Genomic DNA, 17,048 nt, shown 5'->3' on the forward strand with positions numbered 1-17,048 from the left:
CCAGATGAGCAGAAAATTGGGGAATGGGATTCAGAGGTTTATTGGGGGTACCCATGAGTCCTGAGAGAAATTCAGCTGACCTCGTTGGGGGGCGGGGGGCGAAGTATTTAATTTTAGATGTTAGTTCGAGGTGAAGGGTGACATAGGGGAGCCAAACAGAGCTTCCCTCCATCTGGGAAAGACTCAAGGCTGGGTCCTGGGGAGAGGAGATGCCTTCAGGGATGGGTGCAGGTAAGGGAAGGCAGCCGGAGCCTGGCTCACAGGAATCCCTCCAAATGCTGAGCAGACAGATGTGGGGGCCTCCATTCGTGGGTGGGAGAACATACTGAGGAATGAATTCTAGGCTGAGAAGGGTTTGAGAAATTGAGGCCTTGTTTCCTAGAAGGGGAAAGTGAGGCCAGCAAAGTTCTTGCCTAAGGACATTGCGTGGGTAGAGCACCCAGGACAATCCCCTGGGTGACATCTCTGCTGTTCGGCACTTTCTACTACCCTCAGTGGCTCCCAACCACGGCCGATTTTGATAATGTTTAGAGACAATTTGATTGTCACAGCTGGTGGAGGTGCTGCTCTTGGTATCTAGTGGGTAGAGACCAGGGATGCTGCTAACCATCCTACAGTTCCCCCTCAGCAAAGAATTATCCAGATTCAGTTATCAATGATTCCAAAGGTGAGCAACCCTGTACTTGGTCCAGCTCACGCTTCACCCCTCCCCTTAGCCTCAAGCTCCTTTGCCCTCAGCAGGGCAGATAGCTCAGGCTCGGGCCTCCCTCCAGCTGGGCAGACCTTCGCTCCCAGCCCGGGTCTGCCCCTCCCATGGTTGTTCCTTTATTTCTGGTGGCTTCTAGCGTCCTCTCTGCTTTTCCTGGGCACAGTGGTCTAGAGTCCTGCCCACCACATGTCTGCCTTGTCAGTTTGTCTGTCTCCCCAGACCTATGCTCAGTTTGGTGTTAGGTGGGGAGACACCAAAGTGGAAATTTTCACATTGTTGCATTGTTGATAAAATATTTATTACACTTGAGTGGCATGCTCAGGGTCCAAAGATCTTCGTTTTATCTCCATTTTCACTTTAGCAATTGAAATTGTACCTTTTGTTTGTGAAGCTCTACACTTCTCACAAGCTCCCAGGTGACGCTGGTGCTGCTGGGGATGGAGCACACTTTGAGTGGCAAGGTATTTCAGGGCTGCACAGAGGGGGCTGTGGGCCGGGCTGCTCTCTCCGCAGACAACTGTGGACCGAGGAGTGGAAGGAACCATGGCATGGAGTCAGGAAACCAGGATATGAGTCATCACCCCTTCGCCCCATCTATGGCCTCTTAGCTTAATAGAGTTTGGATAAATCACTTAACTTCTTTGAAGGTTGGTCTTGCATGGCAGGCGGTCCTCCAGGAATTCTGATTCAGGGTCTGAGAGAGGAAGTGCCCTGTGGAAGCCGATGGCCTGTGTCCTGGCAGCCAGAGGGCAGTGGGCCACTGGCCTGGCCAGCGGGGACGGGGACGGCAATGAGCTGATGTTGGCAGACCGGCACCATGCCAGCGTGGAGGCGGCTCTCATGGTTTTTCTCTTTGGTGGCCACGACCTCCTGCTTCTAGCTCACCGAGCTGTGCCTGGCGTGGGAAAGCTGGAGGGACAGGTCTGGCCGGGGAAGGAGGAGAGCTTTGGTGCCACGGGCCAGTCCTGGGCCTGAATAGTGCCCTGAGGACTGGGGGTCGGGCCTGAGAACGATGGCCTACAGACACCGGGGTCAGCTGGGGGCCGTGGATGGACCTCTCATCCTCCTAAGGAAACTGGGAAGGACTTGTAGTTGGAGCCTTAATCTGGGAGCTCCCTCCACCCACAGCTATAAGGAGATGAACCCAGGAAGAGAGCTGGGCAGAGCCTTAGGCACCTGCGGTGCTCCCACCCCTGGTACCTCACAAATCAGCCGCAATGGACCAGCAAGGCCCCTTCCAATTCCTAGGACCAGGAGGCAGCAAGACAGCGGAACCCATTTCTCAGGTGGAAAAATTGAGACTCCTGTCCCCTTATTTACTGGGAGGATATCAGCCTGTAGGGCTGTTGCCTGTTACCCACAGGGGCCAGGGCCTGAAATGTCCTGAGGCTGCCCCCATGGACTCCAGGGAGGGGTGCCTGCTTCCTCCTATTCCCACAGTTGGGCCACCTAGGGTTCTGGGGCTCAAATCTCCGCTCCTCTCCTTCCTAGTTGTGAGATCCCGGGCAATTCACTCCGCCTCTCTGAGCCTCACCTGGCTTGTCTGTAAACAGGAATAATGACACCCACTCGGCCAAGCTTGTAGTTGTTGTGAAGAGGAAATGCGCCCTGTCACTGAGCACTGTGGTCATTATCATTACTCATGGCATTTAGAGGCTCAGAGAACCCCAGGTCGCCTTACCCTGCGCCCTCATTTCACAGATGTGGGCATCGGCACCTGGAGAAGGGAGGCAGCTGTCCAGGAGCCTCATGGCTGCTCAGTAGGTGAGCCAGAGCTAGAACCCACGTCTGCTGGCACACCTCCCATTCTGTGACTTCGAAGGCGCTCTGAGGGCGACACACTGTAAGCCAGGGCACCCGGAGGGTTGGGGGGTCAAGATGCAAAGTCTCCCCACGGAGGGGCTGACACCAGGCCGTGGTCCCAGCACTGCCTCCCTTTGCCAGCCCCAGCCATGAACTACGTGGGCCAGCTGGCGGGGACCGTGTTTGGGACGGTGAAGGAGCTGTACCAGGGCCTGAACCCGGCCACACTGAGTGGTTGCATCGATGTGCTGGTGGTGGAGCAGGTGGACGGCTCCTTCCAGTGCTCGCCCTTCCACGTGCGCTTCGGCAAGCTGGGTGTCCTGCGGTCCCGGGAGAAGGTGGTGAGTGCTGGCCGCTGCCGAGGGCCACGGCTGGGTGGGCTTTGAGGCGGGGGCCGCCACCGCAGTCCCAGGAGAGCACCCAGGCCTCCCTGAGGTGGGGAGCTGTCCTCTGAACAGGCTTCCTGCCTTCTGTATTTCCTTTAATGGTTTTAGGTTAGTTTGGGGCTTTGGTCCAAGGGTTCCTGTTTTCCCCTAAAAGCAGCGTAGTGGAGCCATCAGACCTGAAGCTGAGTAACCCTTCAGCCTACTCAGACCTTACCCGTGTGTTCTCGTAAGTGGCTTCCCCTATGCAAGTGGTGTCTTCTGCCTGGTGATTTGATAGGAGGTGCTAACACCGTCCCCGGGCCAGGCCTGGGGGTGACCCTCAGAGGTTCGTTCCTCTCCCTTAGGAAACCTGCACTGTTGTCACTGGGCTCTGGTGTGTGAAAGGGGGTGTGGTGGGCCCAGACCCCTTCGCACGACTGTGAACTGTCCAGAGTCACAGCGTAACCTTGTGGGAGATAGAATAGTGCCTTGTGGTTAAGAACTAGGCTCTGGGTTCACAGCCTCCTTTGGCTGCTTCCCAGAGAATTGCTGAGCCCCTCCCAGCCTCAGTTTCCTCATCTGTAAAGTGAGAATAATGACCGGAGTGGCTGCAAGGGGAGGCTGTGAAGATGAAACAAGATCGTCTAGAATAAAACGTGATGCAAGTGCCTAGGAAGTGGTCATTCTTACCATTGTTGGTCGAGCACTGCCCTGGGGCTGGGGACTCAACAGTGACAAGATGAATCACGTCCTTGTTCTCATGGGCTGTGTGAGAGAGGAACACAGAAACCAAAGCATAAATAAGGATACGGAGACCATGATACATGCCTCAAAGCCTCGAGAAGGGGGAAGTGTGTTGGGGGAGGGGCACGGAGGCTCAGCCAGCCTCTCCGAGGAGGCAGCGACCCTCAGAGAGGGGAGCAGGCAGCCCGGGACACTAAGGGCTGGGGAGACAGTTCCAGCAAATGCAGGGTTGGGGCGGGGGGAGCAGCAGGGAGCCCATCACCCGGACCCGCTGGGAGGCCAGCGCCCCAGTGGACTAGAGTGTGGGAGTGAGGGCAGACGGCGGGGATCATGCGCCCCACGGCCCATCATGCCCTGCTACAGGTGGACATCGAGATCAATGGGGAGCCCGTGGACTTGCACATGAAGCTGGGGGACAGCGGGGAGGCCTTCTTTGTCCAGGAGCTGGAGAGTGATGAGGTAAGTACCTCTGTCCTTGACAGCACCTGCCCCTGCCCTGCACTAGTGCCCCCTCTGGGCGGGTCCTTGGGGTTTGTCACTGTCAGCAAGGGTCCGATGCAGGGGAGGGGTTAGTGCTGGCACTCATGATCTGCTACTGGAGCCTGGGTAGGATTTGGGGGATGGGGAGGGGACGAGGGCTGACTTACTCACCAGGGAAAGTTGGGGAAGGTTTCTCAGAAGAGAACACTTGAGCTGGTCCCTGAAGGGTGAAAAGGAGGGAGCTGAGGCGTGGCTGGGGCTGAAGAGCATGAGATGGCTTGTTCTGGATCTGGGGCCGGCTCAGTGCAGCTGGAACATGGAAGTGCGAGGGGGGAGGAAGAAGAGAGGGGTGTTTGCCGAGGGAGGCAGGCCCAGCACGAGCCAGCAGAGGTGTTTAAATAGTTTGAGCTTGACAAACTTTAACTGAGCCCTGTGCCAGACACTGCAGCGAACTCAGGTGAGGGGTGACCCCTGCTTCAAAGGAGGTTCCCAGACAAGCCTGGGAGACAGACACGTAAATAGTGGCTGATGAAACCCTTTAGTCATTACGGTGAAGGGGGTTGGAACCGCGGCGGAGAATAGTCAGGGCAAACTTCCTGGAGGAGGTGATGCCTGGCTAAGTCTTAAAAGGGAAGTAGGCGTTTACTGGGGCAGGTGTGGGCAGAGACGATGAGAGGCTGATGCCCAGGTCTGTCCAGACAGTGTGGGCCACACCCTGGGCTGCCAGGGATGCAGGCAGCCCCTGGGGTTAGGGCTGCTTTACCTCTGAGGGAGCTCCGAGGCCAGCAGAGTTACAAGGCCAGGCTGCTGCCACCTCTGTCCAGCCTCCATGCCTGTCTTCCTGACCCCAAATGAGCTCACTGCAGGGCCTGAGACACTGGCAGGGCTCAGGATGCCCGGTGACCAGAGCGGTCCCCCTGAGCTGTAGCCTCTGATCTTCTCCGCAGGAACACGTGCCTCCCCGCCTGTGCACGTCACCCTTACCTTGGGGAGGCCTGTCTGGGTTCCCCTCGGACTCCCAGCTGGGCACAGCCAGCGAATCCGAGCCCATCATCATGGGTGCGGCCTCCACGGGAAGGAAGAAGAGGCTTCGTAGGAGGAAACCCAGGTGGAAGGAGGACACGGTGGCGGACGATTCTAGTTCTGAGGAGCTGGAGGCAGGAGCTGAGAGTGAGCTGTCCCTGCTGGAGAAGCCGAGGCTGGAGACCACAGGGTGTGTGGAGACCAGGTTGGGGCCACGGGTGTGAGGATGCCAACCTGGGTTCAAGCACTGTTTCCTCTGCTGGTGCTGTGTGACCCTAGGCGAGGGCCTTGACCTCTCTGGGCTTTAGTTGCTTCACCTCCCCAAGCCCCTGACGTCCAGGCTCCCATGCCCTGTGCTGTCAGTGACCATTTCTTTCCCTGTGGCCCCTCAGCAATATCCAGTTGGAAGAGGAGTCCTCGTCACCGCCTACAGACATCTACCCCTACTCCGATGGCGAGTGGCCCTCCCAGACCAGGTGAGAATCCAGGGGGGCCGCAGGGGGGACTCAACACCAAGGTGGTTTCCATTTACATTTTTCTAATAAATAATGACTTAGAATACATTTAATGTGTTTACCAGCCACTTGTATATCTCCTTTGTAAAGTGTTTAAGTTGTTTGTCCATTTAAAAATATTGTGGTGACATGCACATAACATAAAATTTACCATTTTAGTCAGAGTAAAGTGCACAATTCAATGGCATCTAATAAATTCGTGATGTTGTGCCACCATCAAAGACAATCCATATTTAGTTCCAGAATTTTTTCATCACTCCAAATGGGAATCCTATACCCATTAAGCCAGGGGTCCTCAAACTACAGCCCGCGGGCCACATGCAAATACAAATATTGTATTTGTTCCCATTTTGTTTTTTTATTTCAAAATAAGATATGTGCAGTGTGCATAGGAATTTGTGCATAGTTTTGTTTTTTTTTTAAACTATAGTCCGGCCCTCCAACTGTCTGAGAGACAGTGAACTGGCCCCCTGTTTAAAAAGTTCGAGGACCCCTGCATTAAGCAGTCACAAACTTGCCCCTCCCCCCCTTTTTTTTACTGGACTGCCTTCTTATTATTGATTTGTTGGGAGTTCTTTATATATTAATATATCCTTTATATATTCTGGGGATGCAACACAAGCATAAATATGTTTTGCAAATATTTTCCCCAGGCACTTTCGTCGGAAGGGCTAACATCCCCTAAGAGTGACTCGGAGCTGGAGGTGAAGACCCCGGAGCCCAGCCCCCTGAGAGCTGAGTCGCACATGCAGTGGGCCTGGGGGAGGCTGCCTAAGGTGAGTTCCTCTGTGCCATCCCCCATCCATGCCTTTCGGGGCTCCATGGCCCTGAGGATGAGGACTGGAGTGACTGAGACTGCGGCCACCTTCCCAAGGCCTTGTGGGGTGTGGGAGGCAGCCCCTGCATCGGCCCTGCCCACATCCTTCCCATTTGTTTGACTGAAGGTGGCCAAAGCTGAGAGGCCCATGTCCTCAGTGGTCCCCGATGGCAGCACTGGAGCAGCCTCAGCTCAGGGAGAGCCCAGCGCCCCTGACCTTCGGCCTGACACGGAGGTGCCCACTCTGATGGGTCCCCCTCTCCCTGCCCCCGAGAGAGAAAAAAACAAGACTCAGAGATCCGGGGATGCGGGTCTCTCTCCTGCCTCAAAATCATGGAGCTGGGCCGCTCTGGAGGGTCCGGCTCCCACTGGGCCGCCAGAGGGGTTCTCCAAGAGGAAAGGTGAGTGATGGCTGGACACCCCCCAATGCTTCCCTGGCCTCACGTGACCTCCGGAGTGGACTCTGGGACATCAGGCATGTTTTGAGCACCTACTGTGTGCCTGGCATTGTGTTTGACACCAGCCCTCATGGGGGGGCAGACAGATAATGCATACAAAAGCCAGGAAGAATGTTACAGGGATGGTGTGGAATGTTACCGTTCACTGGGGGGGACGGGGCTGCCTAGATCATGTGGTCAGGAAGTCCTCTGCAGGTGGGTGATGTTTGAGCTGAGACGTGAACAGTGAAGACCTAGGCAAGTGAGGATCAGGGGAAGAGAGTTCTAGGCAGAGGGAATAGCATGTTTCAAGGCCATGAGATAGGGGAGAGGTTTCATGTTTAGGAACGGAGGCAGCTGGTGTGTCTTGAGCGAGACCGGGGAGAGGGTTGGCAGAGGAGGGCGGGAGATGAGCAGGGCTGGACATTCTCGGGTCATCAGCAGGGATTATTCTGAGTGCACGGGAAGGCACTGGGTAGTCACTGGATACACCTGGCTATTCAAAATTACAACTAAGTCACATTTTAAAAATGCCATTTCTCCAGCACACCACATTTTAAGTGTGCTGATGGTCACCTGTGGCTGTTGGCTACTGGACTGGACTTGCTGACATAAGACATTTCTAGCATCATAGAAAGTCTACCGGACAGTGCTGCTTTAGGTGCTCCAAGAGAAGGGGGCCTCATACTGCTCACACGACTGAGCACGTGCTGGGTCTATAGCAAATGTCATCTCCTCCGCCCTCAGGCTCCCTGAAGAGAAGCCAGCACCTGGGCCCCAGCGACATCTACCTGGATGACTTGTCCTCTCTGGACTCTGAGAATGCAGCCCTTTACTTCCCCAAGAGGTGCCTGGGTTCTGGGTGCTAGTGGCTTGGGATCAGGACCGGTAGGGCCAGGGGTTGGCTGTCAGGGGCTTGAGAGGGGTGAGGCCCTCCTTCCAGCCTCCTTGTATTCATGTCACTGCTGACCCCTTTTCCTCACAGTGACTGTGGGCTGGGGCCCAGGAGGTGGAGTGAACCCGGTAGCCAGAAGCCAATGGGGGACCCCAACCCCGAACAGGAACCAGAACCCACTTCGGATACAGTGGACACGATAGTGCTGTCTCTCTGTGGAGGATTGGCTGACAGCCGGGACATTTCCCTGGGTATGTCCAACCACGAGCCCTTCTAAGGATTGGCCTTAGCTGGGGAGAGCAGGGAGGACCCCAGAAGGTTTGACAGTCGAGGGGTGAGGCTGGCCAGGCTCCCTGCATTCTCTGCCCTGTGGAGCCCACATTCAGCCAGCAAGGATGGGGCATTCCCAAGGCCCCCTGAAACCAAGGCCGGAGGCTTAGCTGTGGCTTATCCTGTGAGTCCAGGATGGCCAGTGCCTGGGGTGGGAATGGCAGGTGCAAAACCACAGGAAGGGAGGAGCCCTGTGCGAGGCCTGAGTGGTAGAGTGCGGAGGGACCCGGAGAGACTAGGGCAGTGGGTCATGCGGGATGTATCTGCCTCTCCCCTCACTCTCTGCCTCTGTGCCCAGAGAAGTTCAACAAGCACATAGTCTCCTACCAGGACCTCGTCCAAAACCCTGGCCTCTTGGACGACCCAAACCTGGTGGTGAAAATCAATGAGAAGTAAGTACCAGGGCTGGGCTGCTGGCTGCCACAGGAGTCACCCTGCCTCCTTCATGGCCCTGCAGCTCCTACACCCTGTTCTGTCCCTCCAGGCACTATAACTGGGCTGTGGCTGCCCCCATGGTCCTCTCCCTCCAAGCCTTTCAGAAGAACTTGCCCAAGGTAATGGTTAGAGCACCACTGGGCCTCCTGGGGAAAGTGGCCATGGCCTCAGGGTAGGGGGCCCTTAGCCAGGAAGTGGAGGGTGGGCAGAGATGGGCCTGGGGCTGGCGGATTGCAAGACCCACTCTGGGAGAGGAGACCCCTGAAGCCTCCTCCCTTCTGTGTGGACAGAGCCAACCCCTTCCCTGGTTTCCTGGCGTAGCTGAATCCCACTGGATTTGGACTTTACTTCAAAGGAGCTCAGGACAAACCAGAGGGGGGTAAACAACCACTCCTCACCTGACCCTGAGAACCTCTGAGGCTGGGCTGCAGGTGTTTGCCCGCTCTATCAGCACACATTTGTTATGTACCTACTATGTGCCAGGGGCAGTCATGCCCTCAAAGAAAGACAGTTAAAGACTCAGCCAGGTGAATGTAAAATTCAATTGTGAGTATTGGGAAGGAGAGGTCTGGGTTGCTTTGAGAGCCTCAACAGGGAAGTTTGCTGAGCAAGTACTTCCTGGGCAGAGATGGGAAAGATGAGTAAGCCTTGGCAGGAACAGCATGTACGGATGCTCAGAGGTGGGAAGGAACCCAGCCTCGTTAGTCCCTCCTTGAGCCTCCACCCTGTCCTGCCCTGCACCTGCCCCTTCTGCCCTTCTGGAAGTGGTCCAGGGCCCTGACCTGGTCTGTTGTTCTCCATTTGATTAGAGTTGCCTAAAGATCACTAACCAGACGTAGACAGCTGGTGCCTCCCTTTGGTGATGCTGAGCTCCATCCTCTGGCTGGCTCTGGTGCTGAGCTAGTACCACAGCCTGTGAGAAGGAGGAGGGTCACTCTCCTGCTTGACTGTCCTCACCTGGACACATACCCACCATTGAGGTCCCTGGGAGACTGCCTCAGCCTGTTCCCGGCTCAAGTGGGCACCCTGGCCGACCCACGCCAAGCCCATGTCCTCCTGGCGTGGGTGCGCCATTCTGTGTTTGTAGGAAGCACAGATCTAATCAGTATTTTCCACAAGCTCATGCTACCCCCACCAGACAGGCATGATAACGTACAGAGGGCGCGTTTATGGGATAGAATCACTGACCTTACAAGTTGCCTGTGTTGGTCTTGGAGGTTGCGGGGAGGACTGGCCCTAGGCTGTCCTTCCTGCTGTCACTTGGTGGCTTCATGCAGGGAGTACCAGATCTTGAGAAACTCCCACAAGACTGCCTTCAGCTACTCCGGAGAAACTGACCCACCAGCTTTAGAAGCCAGGCTGAGGCTGGGCCAGAGGCAGGGTTCAGGGCTGGGATGGAGTGGCCCTTGGTCTCCTGTGCTTACTTACACGAAACCCAGGATGGTGGTGGGTATGCTCCCTTGGCCTCCAATGTTGGCAGCACCTTGCTTGAAGGTCAGCCCCAGGCCCCGGGCTTACGGTGGCCCCAAGGGCAGTCTAAGGTGGATTTGTGTGATGCCGGGGGAAATGCCATGGCCTTTATCTGCCCACAGAGCACCGTGGACAAGCTGGAGAAGGAGAAAATGCCCAGGAAGGGTGGGCGGTGGTGGTTTTCCTGGCGACGCAGGGACTTCCCGGCCGAGGAGGTGGGTGGTCACGGTCCCAGGGTGGGGTCAGCCCAGGCAGGAGCTCACTGTTCACTGGATGGATGTTCTTCCCATAGAGAAGTGCCCCGAGGGAGAAGACCACAGCCAGGGAGGCACGGGGGTGAGTTGCTCTCTTGGCTGGGTTTGGGGAGGATTGCTGTTGGAGGGTCCCAGTGGTGCAGGCACCCCTCCCCCAGCCAGGGTTCTCTGTCACTCCCTAATCACTCCTACAGCCTTTCTTTCTCCTGAGAAATGCCCCCATTTCACAGAGGGGAAAACTGAGACTTAGAGATATACCAAAGGTCCCACAGCCGAGAAATGGCAGAGCTGGAATAGGTGCCTGGACCCCTGGCCCAGACGAGGGGTTACTGTATTAAGGAGGGCAGGGCCTCCTCTCCGCCAGGGACCGGCTGATCTTGCTTCCTTTTTTACCTCTGAACTGAGCTAGAAAGCTCAAGGTTCAGGGTGGGGGCCCACAACATATTTTCTGTCTAAAAGAAAAATGGAGAGAACGAAATATATTAATAAGGCAGAAGAACAGGGATACAAAAAAAACCGAACTCATCATAATAGCTAGTACAACATGATCCAAAGGGTCTACTTCCACATTCCAAAAAAGGGCTCCCAAAGCCTGGCCAGTGTGGTTCAGTGTTTCAGCATCAACCTATGAACCAGGAGGTTGTGGTTTGATTCCTGGTCGGGGCACATGCCTAGGTTGCAGCTTGTCCCCAGTGTGGGGCATACAGAAGGCAGCTGATCAATGATTCTCTCTCATCATTGATGTTTCTATCTCTCCCCCCTTCCCTTCCTGAAATCAATTAAAAAAGAAATCTCACTCATATGTGGGATATAATGATCAACATAAATGATGAACAAAAATGGATCTGGGGGAGGGGGGCGGAGGGTGGCCAAGGTGAATCAACTGAAGCCAAAGCAGGTAAGGTTGGGCGTAAACCCTAAAACACATTTCTGGGTTTTCAGGTAAATATATCTCGAGGCAGGTCTGGCCTCCTGGCTGTGGAGAGGCACTGAGGGCTGAGAGCCCGGGCCCTGGCTCCGGCTCTGCCACCACCTTTCTGGGTCTAGCCTGCCGGCCCACATCCTTAGTCTGCTACCACCCCCAAAATGGGTGGCACCTAGAGGGAGGGGTTTCTGGTCCCCTGGGTCGTCTCTGGAGGGGCAGGGACAGGCCCAGGCTCCCTGTGGCCTGGGTGGAGGGGTGTCTACTAGGAGTGCAGTGCCTTCGTCTGGCGGAGGTGCCTGAGAGCTGCGCTGCCCACAGGGAGAAGACCGATGTCCTGAGCAGCGAGGATGACGCCCCGGAGAGCCCTGTCATCCTGGAGGCTCCCTCCCTGCCGACCTTGCCTCCAGCCTACTCTCCTGCCTACAAGAAGTCCCTCCGCCTCTCCTCTGATCAGATTGTAAGTGTCCATGTGGGATGGTGGGGGTGGTGATAACTCTGCCACAGAGCCCCACAGTCACTAAAGCCCAGAATCCAAGCCCTTGGCAGCCGAACAGCCTCTGCTTGAATACCTCCAGGGGCAGGGGGCTCACTCCTTTACTTGCCAGTCCATTTCTCTGTCAAATGCCCTCACTGGAGAGGCCCTCGCTAGGCCTACAATATCAACCTGCAGTGGGTGGGCTGGCTCCACTCTAGTCCTTGGAAGCAAACGTTGATGACAGCCCTTCAGATTGGCCCTGGATTCGCATCTTTGAGCTCAGTAACGGGTGGCTCCTGAAGGAAGGAAGTTTTCTCTCTGAGTATGACTCCATGGCCAGGGAGGTGCCCGGGGGCCTGGCCGGTCTGGTACAGAGCAGCTGCCACCTGTGTGGTACCAGGACTCACACCGGCTGTGGCTGAGCTGCCCTGATCCTTCTCTATGGACCAAGCAAAGGGCTAGGGTCTCTCTTTGGGGATGTCACAGGTATCCTAGCCCCAGGCAGGGGCTGCCTGTGATGATCCCCAAAGGGCCTTCCTGTACATGAGGTGTCTCCCTGTCAAGGGCAATGCCAGCCTTGGGGCTGACCTGAGAAAGGTGAGTGGGAGCCTCGGGCCAGGCTTTGTCCTCGAGCTTCACCCCAAAGGAACACAGAGGGAGGTTAGGGCTCCTGTGCCCGGCACTGTGCGGGCCGCACCAGCACTCCCTCACTGCCTCGTCGGGCCACCCTCTGCCCACGTGGCTCTCTGATGGATTCAGGCAGGTTCTCTGAGCTGGGAAGGAGAGGCCTGGGGATTGAAGGCCACAGTTTGGGGTGACCAGGGGTGGACAGTGCCGGGCTGAGGCTGATCACAGCTCCCCCCACCTTTTCCCGGCCCCAGCGGCAGTTGAACCTGCAAGAAGGTGCCAACGATGTGGTCTTCAGCGTGACAACCCAGTACCAGGGTACCTGCCGCTGCAGGGCCACCATCTACCTGTGGAAGTGGGACGACAAGGTGGTCATCTCGGACATCGATGGTACCATCACCAAGTGAGGCCTGGTTGGTGGGGGAGAGGGGGGGCCTGGAAATGTGCCTCCCTCTGTGCTGGGGGGGCAGGGGCCAGGGAGAGAGGCCCCCTGCACCATTGTGGGGCTGGGAGCTGGGCCCCATGCATGGAACAGGAGGGCCACATGAGGCTGCCTTGGAGTGACCCCTCCTCTGGGATCTAGGTCGGACGCTCTGGGCCACATTCTGCCCCAGCTGGGGAAAGACTGGACGCACCAGGGCATCACGAGTCTCTACCACAAAATCCACCTGTGAGTCCTGGGACTGGGGCAGGGGCAGGGAGGGAGGGAGGCACAGGACAGTTTAGGCCGCCATAGCCTCGGCCCTGGGGAGCCCGGCTTGGGGACCGGCAGGGCCCAGAGAGGAAGAAGCTGGGCCGTGTCGCTGGAGTGCTGAGACCCGCCCACCAGTCCTCCTGAGGAAGACTCCTCCCCTGGGGTCTGGGTCTGACTGCTGGACTTCATGCTCCAGAGGAAGTCTGCGGACTTGCTCACACCCTTGTCCATCTCGGTCCTCCTGGGCCTCGGGACTGTCCACGCTCCCTCTCCCGAGGCTGCCTCTTGGTCTGCCCAGCTGTTCTCCTGGACCGCTCCCTGCAAAGGCCTCTGGGTTGAGAGGCTTCAGCTGAGCTGGCTGAAGCCAAAAGGGCAGGACGGGTGGTGCCACCGGTCCCTGTGCCGGGCCAGGCCCCCTGGTCCCTGATGGCTCTGCGCCACCTGTCTCCACCCCCAGCAACGGGTACAAGTTCCTGTACTGCTCAGCGCGGGCCATTGGCATGGCTGACCTCACCAAGGGCTACCTACAGTGGGTGAGCGAGCGGGGCTGTGGCCTCCCGAAGGGCCCCATCCTGCTGTCTCCCAGCAGCCTCTTCTCCGCCCTGCACAGGTAACCCCCTGCACAATACGAGCCCACAGCCCTGGAGGAGGGGTGCGGGCCCACTGCCAGCCCAGGCGGCACTGGGCCTGTGTCACCTGACCCTGCCGTCCTCCGATTGCTACCCCTCCCTGGCTGCCTTCCCTGCCCTGGCCCCGGCTCCCCAGGGAGGTGATTGAGAAGAAGCCGGAGGTGTTCAAGATCGCCTGCCTGAGCGACATCCAGCAGTTGTTTCTGCCCCACGGACAACCCTTCTACGCCGCCTTTGGGAACAGACCCAATGTGAGTGTCTCCTCCCTGAGGGCCGAGGCACCTCTCCCCACACCAGCCCACCAGCCCCTCCCTGTCTCCCACAGGATGTCACTGCCTACCGGCAGGTGGGCCTACCTGAATCTCGGATCTTCACAGTCAACCCCCGGGGAGAGCTCATCCAGGAGCCCATGAAGAACCACAAATCCACGTGAGGCCAAACCCTGCCCTGTGTCCCCAGGCCCTGCCATGTCCCCACACCCCAGCCTCTGCCTGGGCCCCAATTACAGCTCTGCAGAGGGGCCTCTGGGGTGCAGTCGGCCTGATGTGACGGGGGCCGTGGTCTGGCGGCGGTTCAGGCCCTCAGCGCTGGCCCTGTTTTGCTCACAGGTACAAGCGGCTCAGCGAGGTGGTTGAGCTCCTCTTCCCGCCCTTGGACCGTGGCCCCAGCACAGACCTGGCCAACCCTGAATACAGCAGCTTCTGCTACTGGCGGGAGCCACTGACCACTGTGGACCTTGACACCCTGGCCTGACACCCCTTCCTCCCTGGCCTGGCCCAGAACTGACTGGGAATCCCAGGACATCGGGCGTTGGAAGCTGGGTGCCACAGGACCAACCGGACGCAGAAGAGGGGAAATGAGGGCTGGTTGGCAACCTCTCTCCTCCCAATCCTGTCTCTTGCCTCTGCCAGCGGAGCTGCAGGGGGTGGGGCAGCTGTTCCCGGCCTCAGCTGGCCTGTGGCAATTAAATGGCTGTCACCTGGGCCCTTGCCGTGTTCTCCGAACCCTTGATGTCTCTGTCCCCATCACTCTGAGACTTTGCCTCAACTCCTGCTGGGACAGAGAGAAGAGGGAGGCCCCACTGAGGCTTGAGAGCTGTAGGCGCAGGGAAGGTTGGCGGCAGCAGTGGGGCATAGATTAGCATCTGGGAGGGACACAATGTCCCCCCACCCCTTCAGGGAGCCTCTGAGGCCAGACCCTTACATAGCCCTGGCCTGTTCCCACAACTCTGGGGCCAGACACCTCAGCATGTCCCCTGAGGATGCAGCCCCAAATCCTGCCAAGCAGGTGGGGTTGGCCTGCCGCCCTCCCCAAGTTCAGTGCCCACACAGCTGCTGAGCAAGCTCTTGCCCAAGGGGTTGTGGGAAGCAGGACTGACATCCGCTGCAGTCATCCCTCCCACTGTCTTTGGGGAAGAAAGTACCTTTAGTTTAGAAAGGCTAAAAGCTTTAATCCAGGCCCACCCTCCCCCAACAGCACCACGTAGAGGGCAGAATTCCAAATGTTGAGAAGCCGGAAGGCAGGGCTACTGGAACCTGCAACACAGCACAGGAGGGCCCCTGCGGCCGTGGGGAAACTGAGGCCAGGCGCTTCAGCGGACAGGCATCGGGGTCTCTGGGAACTGTGCGGGCCAGATGAACGCTTGTATTTTCAGATTGTTCCTCGGTCATGTTCTACCTGAATTCCTCATGACTTCATGAACATCCAGGCGGGGCTGGGTTTGCAAGGATTCTGGAAACTAGGGCTGGAGCCCTCTCCCTCCAGCCATGGCCTTCTGCCCAGGGCTTGGCCTCACTCAGGCCATGACATACATGAGAGTGGCCCTAAAGATTTCCCCACACACACACGAAAAGAAGAGGACTACGTGGGGCCCAGAGTGCCTGAAAACATCTTTGGGGAAGAGAAGGAAGCGCATAAATTGCACGGGATCTCCAAACAGACCACCTGGGCCCAATCCTGTCCTCTGGGAAGCGACAGCTCCCTAAGCCCTCCCCTGTGGGAGGGTCAAAAGGAATAAAGAGAATTCGTGCCTGAGTCTGTGCTTCTGTTCTGCCCGGACGGGCCTGTGGTGGTGGAAGCCTCTGGTCCTTGGTTCAGAAATAGCATCTGTGAAGCTGCCAGGGGTGAGGACAGTGCCAATGGGCAGCACCTTCCTGCAGATGACAGGGGAGAGAAGCTAAGGGGACAAAGGAACCAGGAGCCTCCATGGGCTCGGGCCGACTGCCCATGGGCAAAGGGAGATGTGGACAGGCCACTGTCTGAGAATGGACCTGCAGTCTTTGCCCATATGCCAACTCATGTCTGCAGAAGGGCAAGTGGCAAACTGGATTGTGAGGTCTCCTAGGTGCACCCTTGCCTGCAGGCATGTTGTACTCGCCGTGACCACTATCCTGAACTGTCCAGTTGGTGCGGCAGTGAGCAGTGGTGTTGATGTCTGAGACAGTCACGTGGAGCTGGACCAAGACTGCTCCTTCAGTAGCCCCTAAAATGGCCTCTGCAATGGCCAAGGGAGGCTGGGAAGCATGGTCTGTGCTCTGGGGTGATGTCCCCAGGGTTGGTAGGATCTGGGTGTTGGGTCCTGTCCAGCCTGCCTAGTTGGCCCGCCCTGGCCGCCCCTGCTCAGCCAGCTGGGCTTGGCAATCTAGCAGGTCATCCCGGAGGCGGGCGATGTCCTGTGCGTGCTGGGCCAGCGTGCGATTCAGCTGATCCACATGGCCCCAGAGGCCCTCCCTGTGCCTGAGTGAATCAGTGGGCAAGCTGTTCAGGTCTGCAGCCATTGGGCCCAGCTTCCCACACACACCCTCCACTTGTGCCACCCTCTGATCGAAATGGCCCACTGCCAGCTGGAGTTCCTGGGCTGTGTCCTGGCAGCGGCTCAGCCCGCCAGCCACATCGGCCACACCGGCCTTGAGTTGCTCCAGCTCCCCCCGCAGGCTCAGGACCTGCCTGTGGCCAGCTCGAAGCCGTGAGCCTTGGCTGCTGACCTGCTCCTGGATGGCGTGGACCTCGGCCTCCACCTTGCGTTCCCGCTCATCCAGGGAGGTGTTGGTGGCTAAGAAGGCATCGGAGTACTGGCTGACGGAGTCGCTGAGGCCTGTGAGTGACTTGCTCACGGAGTTCAGATTGACCTTGAGCAGGGTGATCTCGCCCTGGAGTGAGCTGCCCGTTGCTTCTGCCAGCTGCCCCTGGACCTCGGCCACAGTGCCATTGAGCTGCTGGAGTAAGGCTGTGTGGCTGGCCACCTGGCGGAGAAGGACCTCCATCTGGCTCTGCCAGGCCTTCACCTCTGCCACAAGGTTGTTCAGAGCAGCTGAGGTGGTGCTGGGGGTACATGAGGTCTCCAGCGAAACCAGCCGTTGCTCCAGCACAGCGAGTTCTGTCTGCACCAGGGGCCCTGCCGGCCTGCCTGGTGGGGTACTGT

At 57.7% G+C, this 17,048-nt stretch overlaps 2 protein-coding genes across 2 annotated transcripts in view; one reads left to right on the forward strand and one right to left on the reverse strand.

Moving 5' to 3' along the window:
* Nucleotides 1-15,661, forward strand: part of LPIN3 (lipin 3) — a 16,927-nt gene extending 1,266 nt beyond the window's left edge. Inside the window, exons 2-21 of the mRNA XM_006763755.2 lie at nucleotides 2,411-2,552; nucleotides 2,654-2,853; nucleotides 3,985-4,080; nucleotides 5,049-5,329; nucleotides 5,517-5,600; nucleotides 6,295-6,415; nucleotides 6,584-6,857; nucleotides 7,641-7,740; nucleotides 7,879-8,039; nucleotides 8,417-8,510; nucleotides 8,603-8,672; nucleotides 10,146-10,238; nucleotides 10,316-10,359; nucleotides 11,521-11,659; nucleotides 12,559-12,707; nucleotides 12,888-12,974; nucleotides 13,456-13,608; nucleotides 13,764-13,878; nucleotides 13,953-14,056; nucleotides 14,236-15,661. Of these exons, the coding sequence (XP_006763818.1) occupies nucleotides 2,662-2,853; nucleotides 3,985-4,080; nucleotides 5,049-5,329; nucleotides 5,517-5,600; nucleotides 6,295-6,415; nucleotides 6,584-6,857; nucleotides 7,641-7,740; nucleotides 7,879-8,039; nucleotides 8,417-8,510; nucleotides 8,603-8,672; nucleotides 10,146-10,238; nucleotides 10,316-10,359; nucleotides 11,521-11,659; nucleotides 12,559-12,707; nucleotides 12,888-12,974; nucleotides 13,456-13,608; nucleotides 13,764-13,878; nucleotides 13,953-14,056; nucleotides 14,236-14,380 (2,502 nt within the window). The 5' untranslated portion in view covers nucleotides 2,411-2,552; nucleotides 2,654-2,661 and the 3' untranslated portion in view covers nucleotides 14,381-15,661. The remainder of the gene's footprint in view (nucleotides 1-2,410; nucleotides 2,553-2,653; nucleotides 2,854-3,984; nucleotides 4,081-5,048; nucleotides 5,330-5,516; nucleotides 5,601-6,294; nucleotides 6,416-6,583; nucleotides 6,858-7,640; nucleotides 7,741-7,878; nucleotides 8,040-8,416; nucleotides 8,511-8,602; nucleotides 8,673-10,145; nucleotides 10,239-10,315; nucleotides 10,360-11,520; nucleotides 11,660-12,558; nucleotides 12,708-12,887; nucleotides 12,975-13,455; nucleotides 13,609-13,763; nucleotides 13,879-13,952; nucleotides 14,057-14,235) is intronic.
* Nucleotides 15,662-15,755: 94 nt separating this feature from the next.
* EMILIN3 (elastin microfibril interfacer 3) overlaps nucleotides 15,756-17,048 on the reverse strand; it is a 5,974-nt gene continuing 4,681 nt past the window's right edge. Inside the window, exon 5 of the mRNA XM_015563944.1 lies at nucleotides 15,756-17,044. Within this exon, the coding sequence (XP_015419430.1) occupies nucleotides 16,219-17,044 (826 nt within the window). The 3' untranslated portion in view covers nucleotides 15,756-16,218. The remainder of the gene's footprint in view (nucleotides 17,045-17,048) is intronic.

This window comes from Myotis davidii, unplaced genomic scaffold, assembly GCF_000327345.1.
Source record: "Myotis davidii unplaced genomic scaffold, ASM32734v1 scaffold199, whole genome shotgun sequence".
Classification (NCBI taxonomy): domain Eukaryota; kingdom Metazoa; phylum Chordata; class Mammalia; order Chiroptera; family Vespertilionidae; genus Myotis; species Myotis davidii.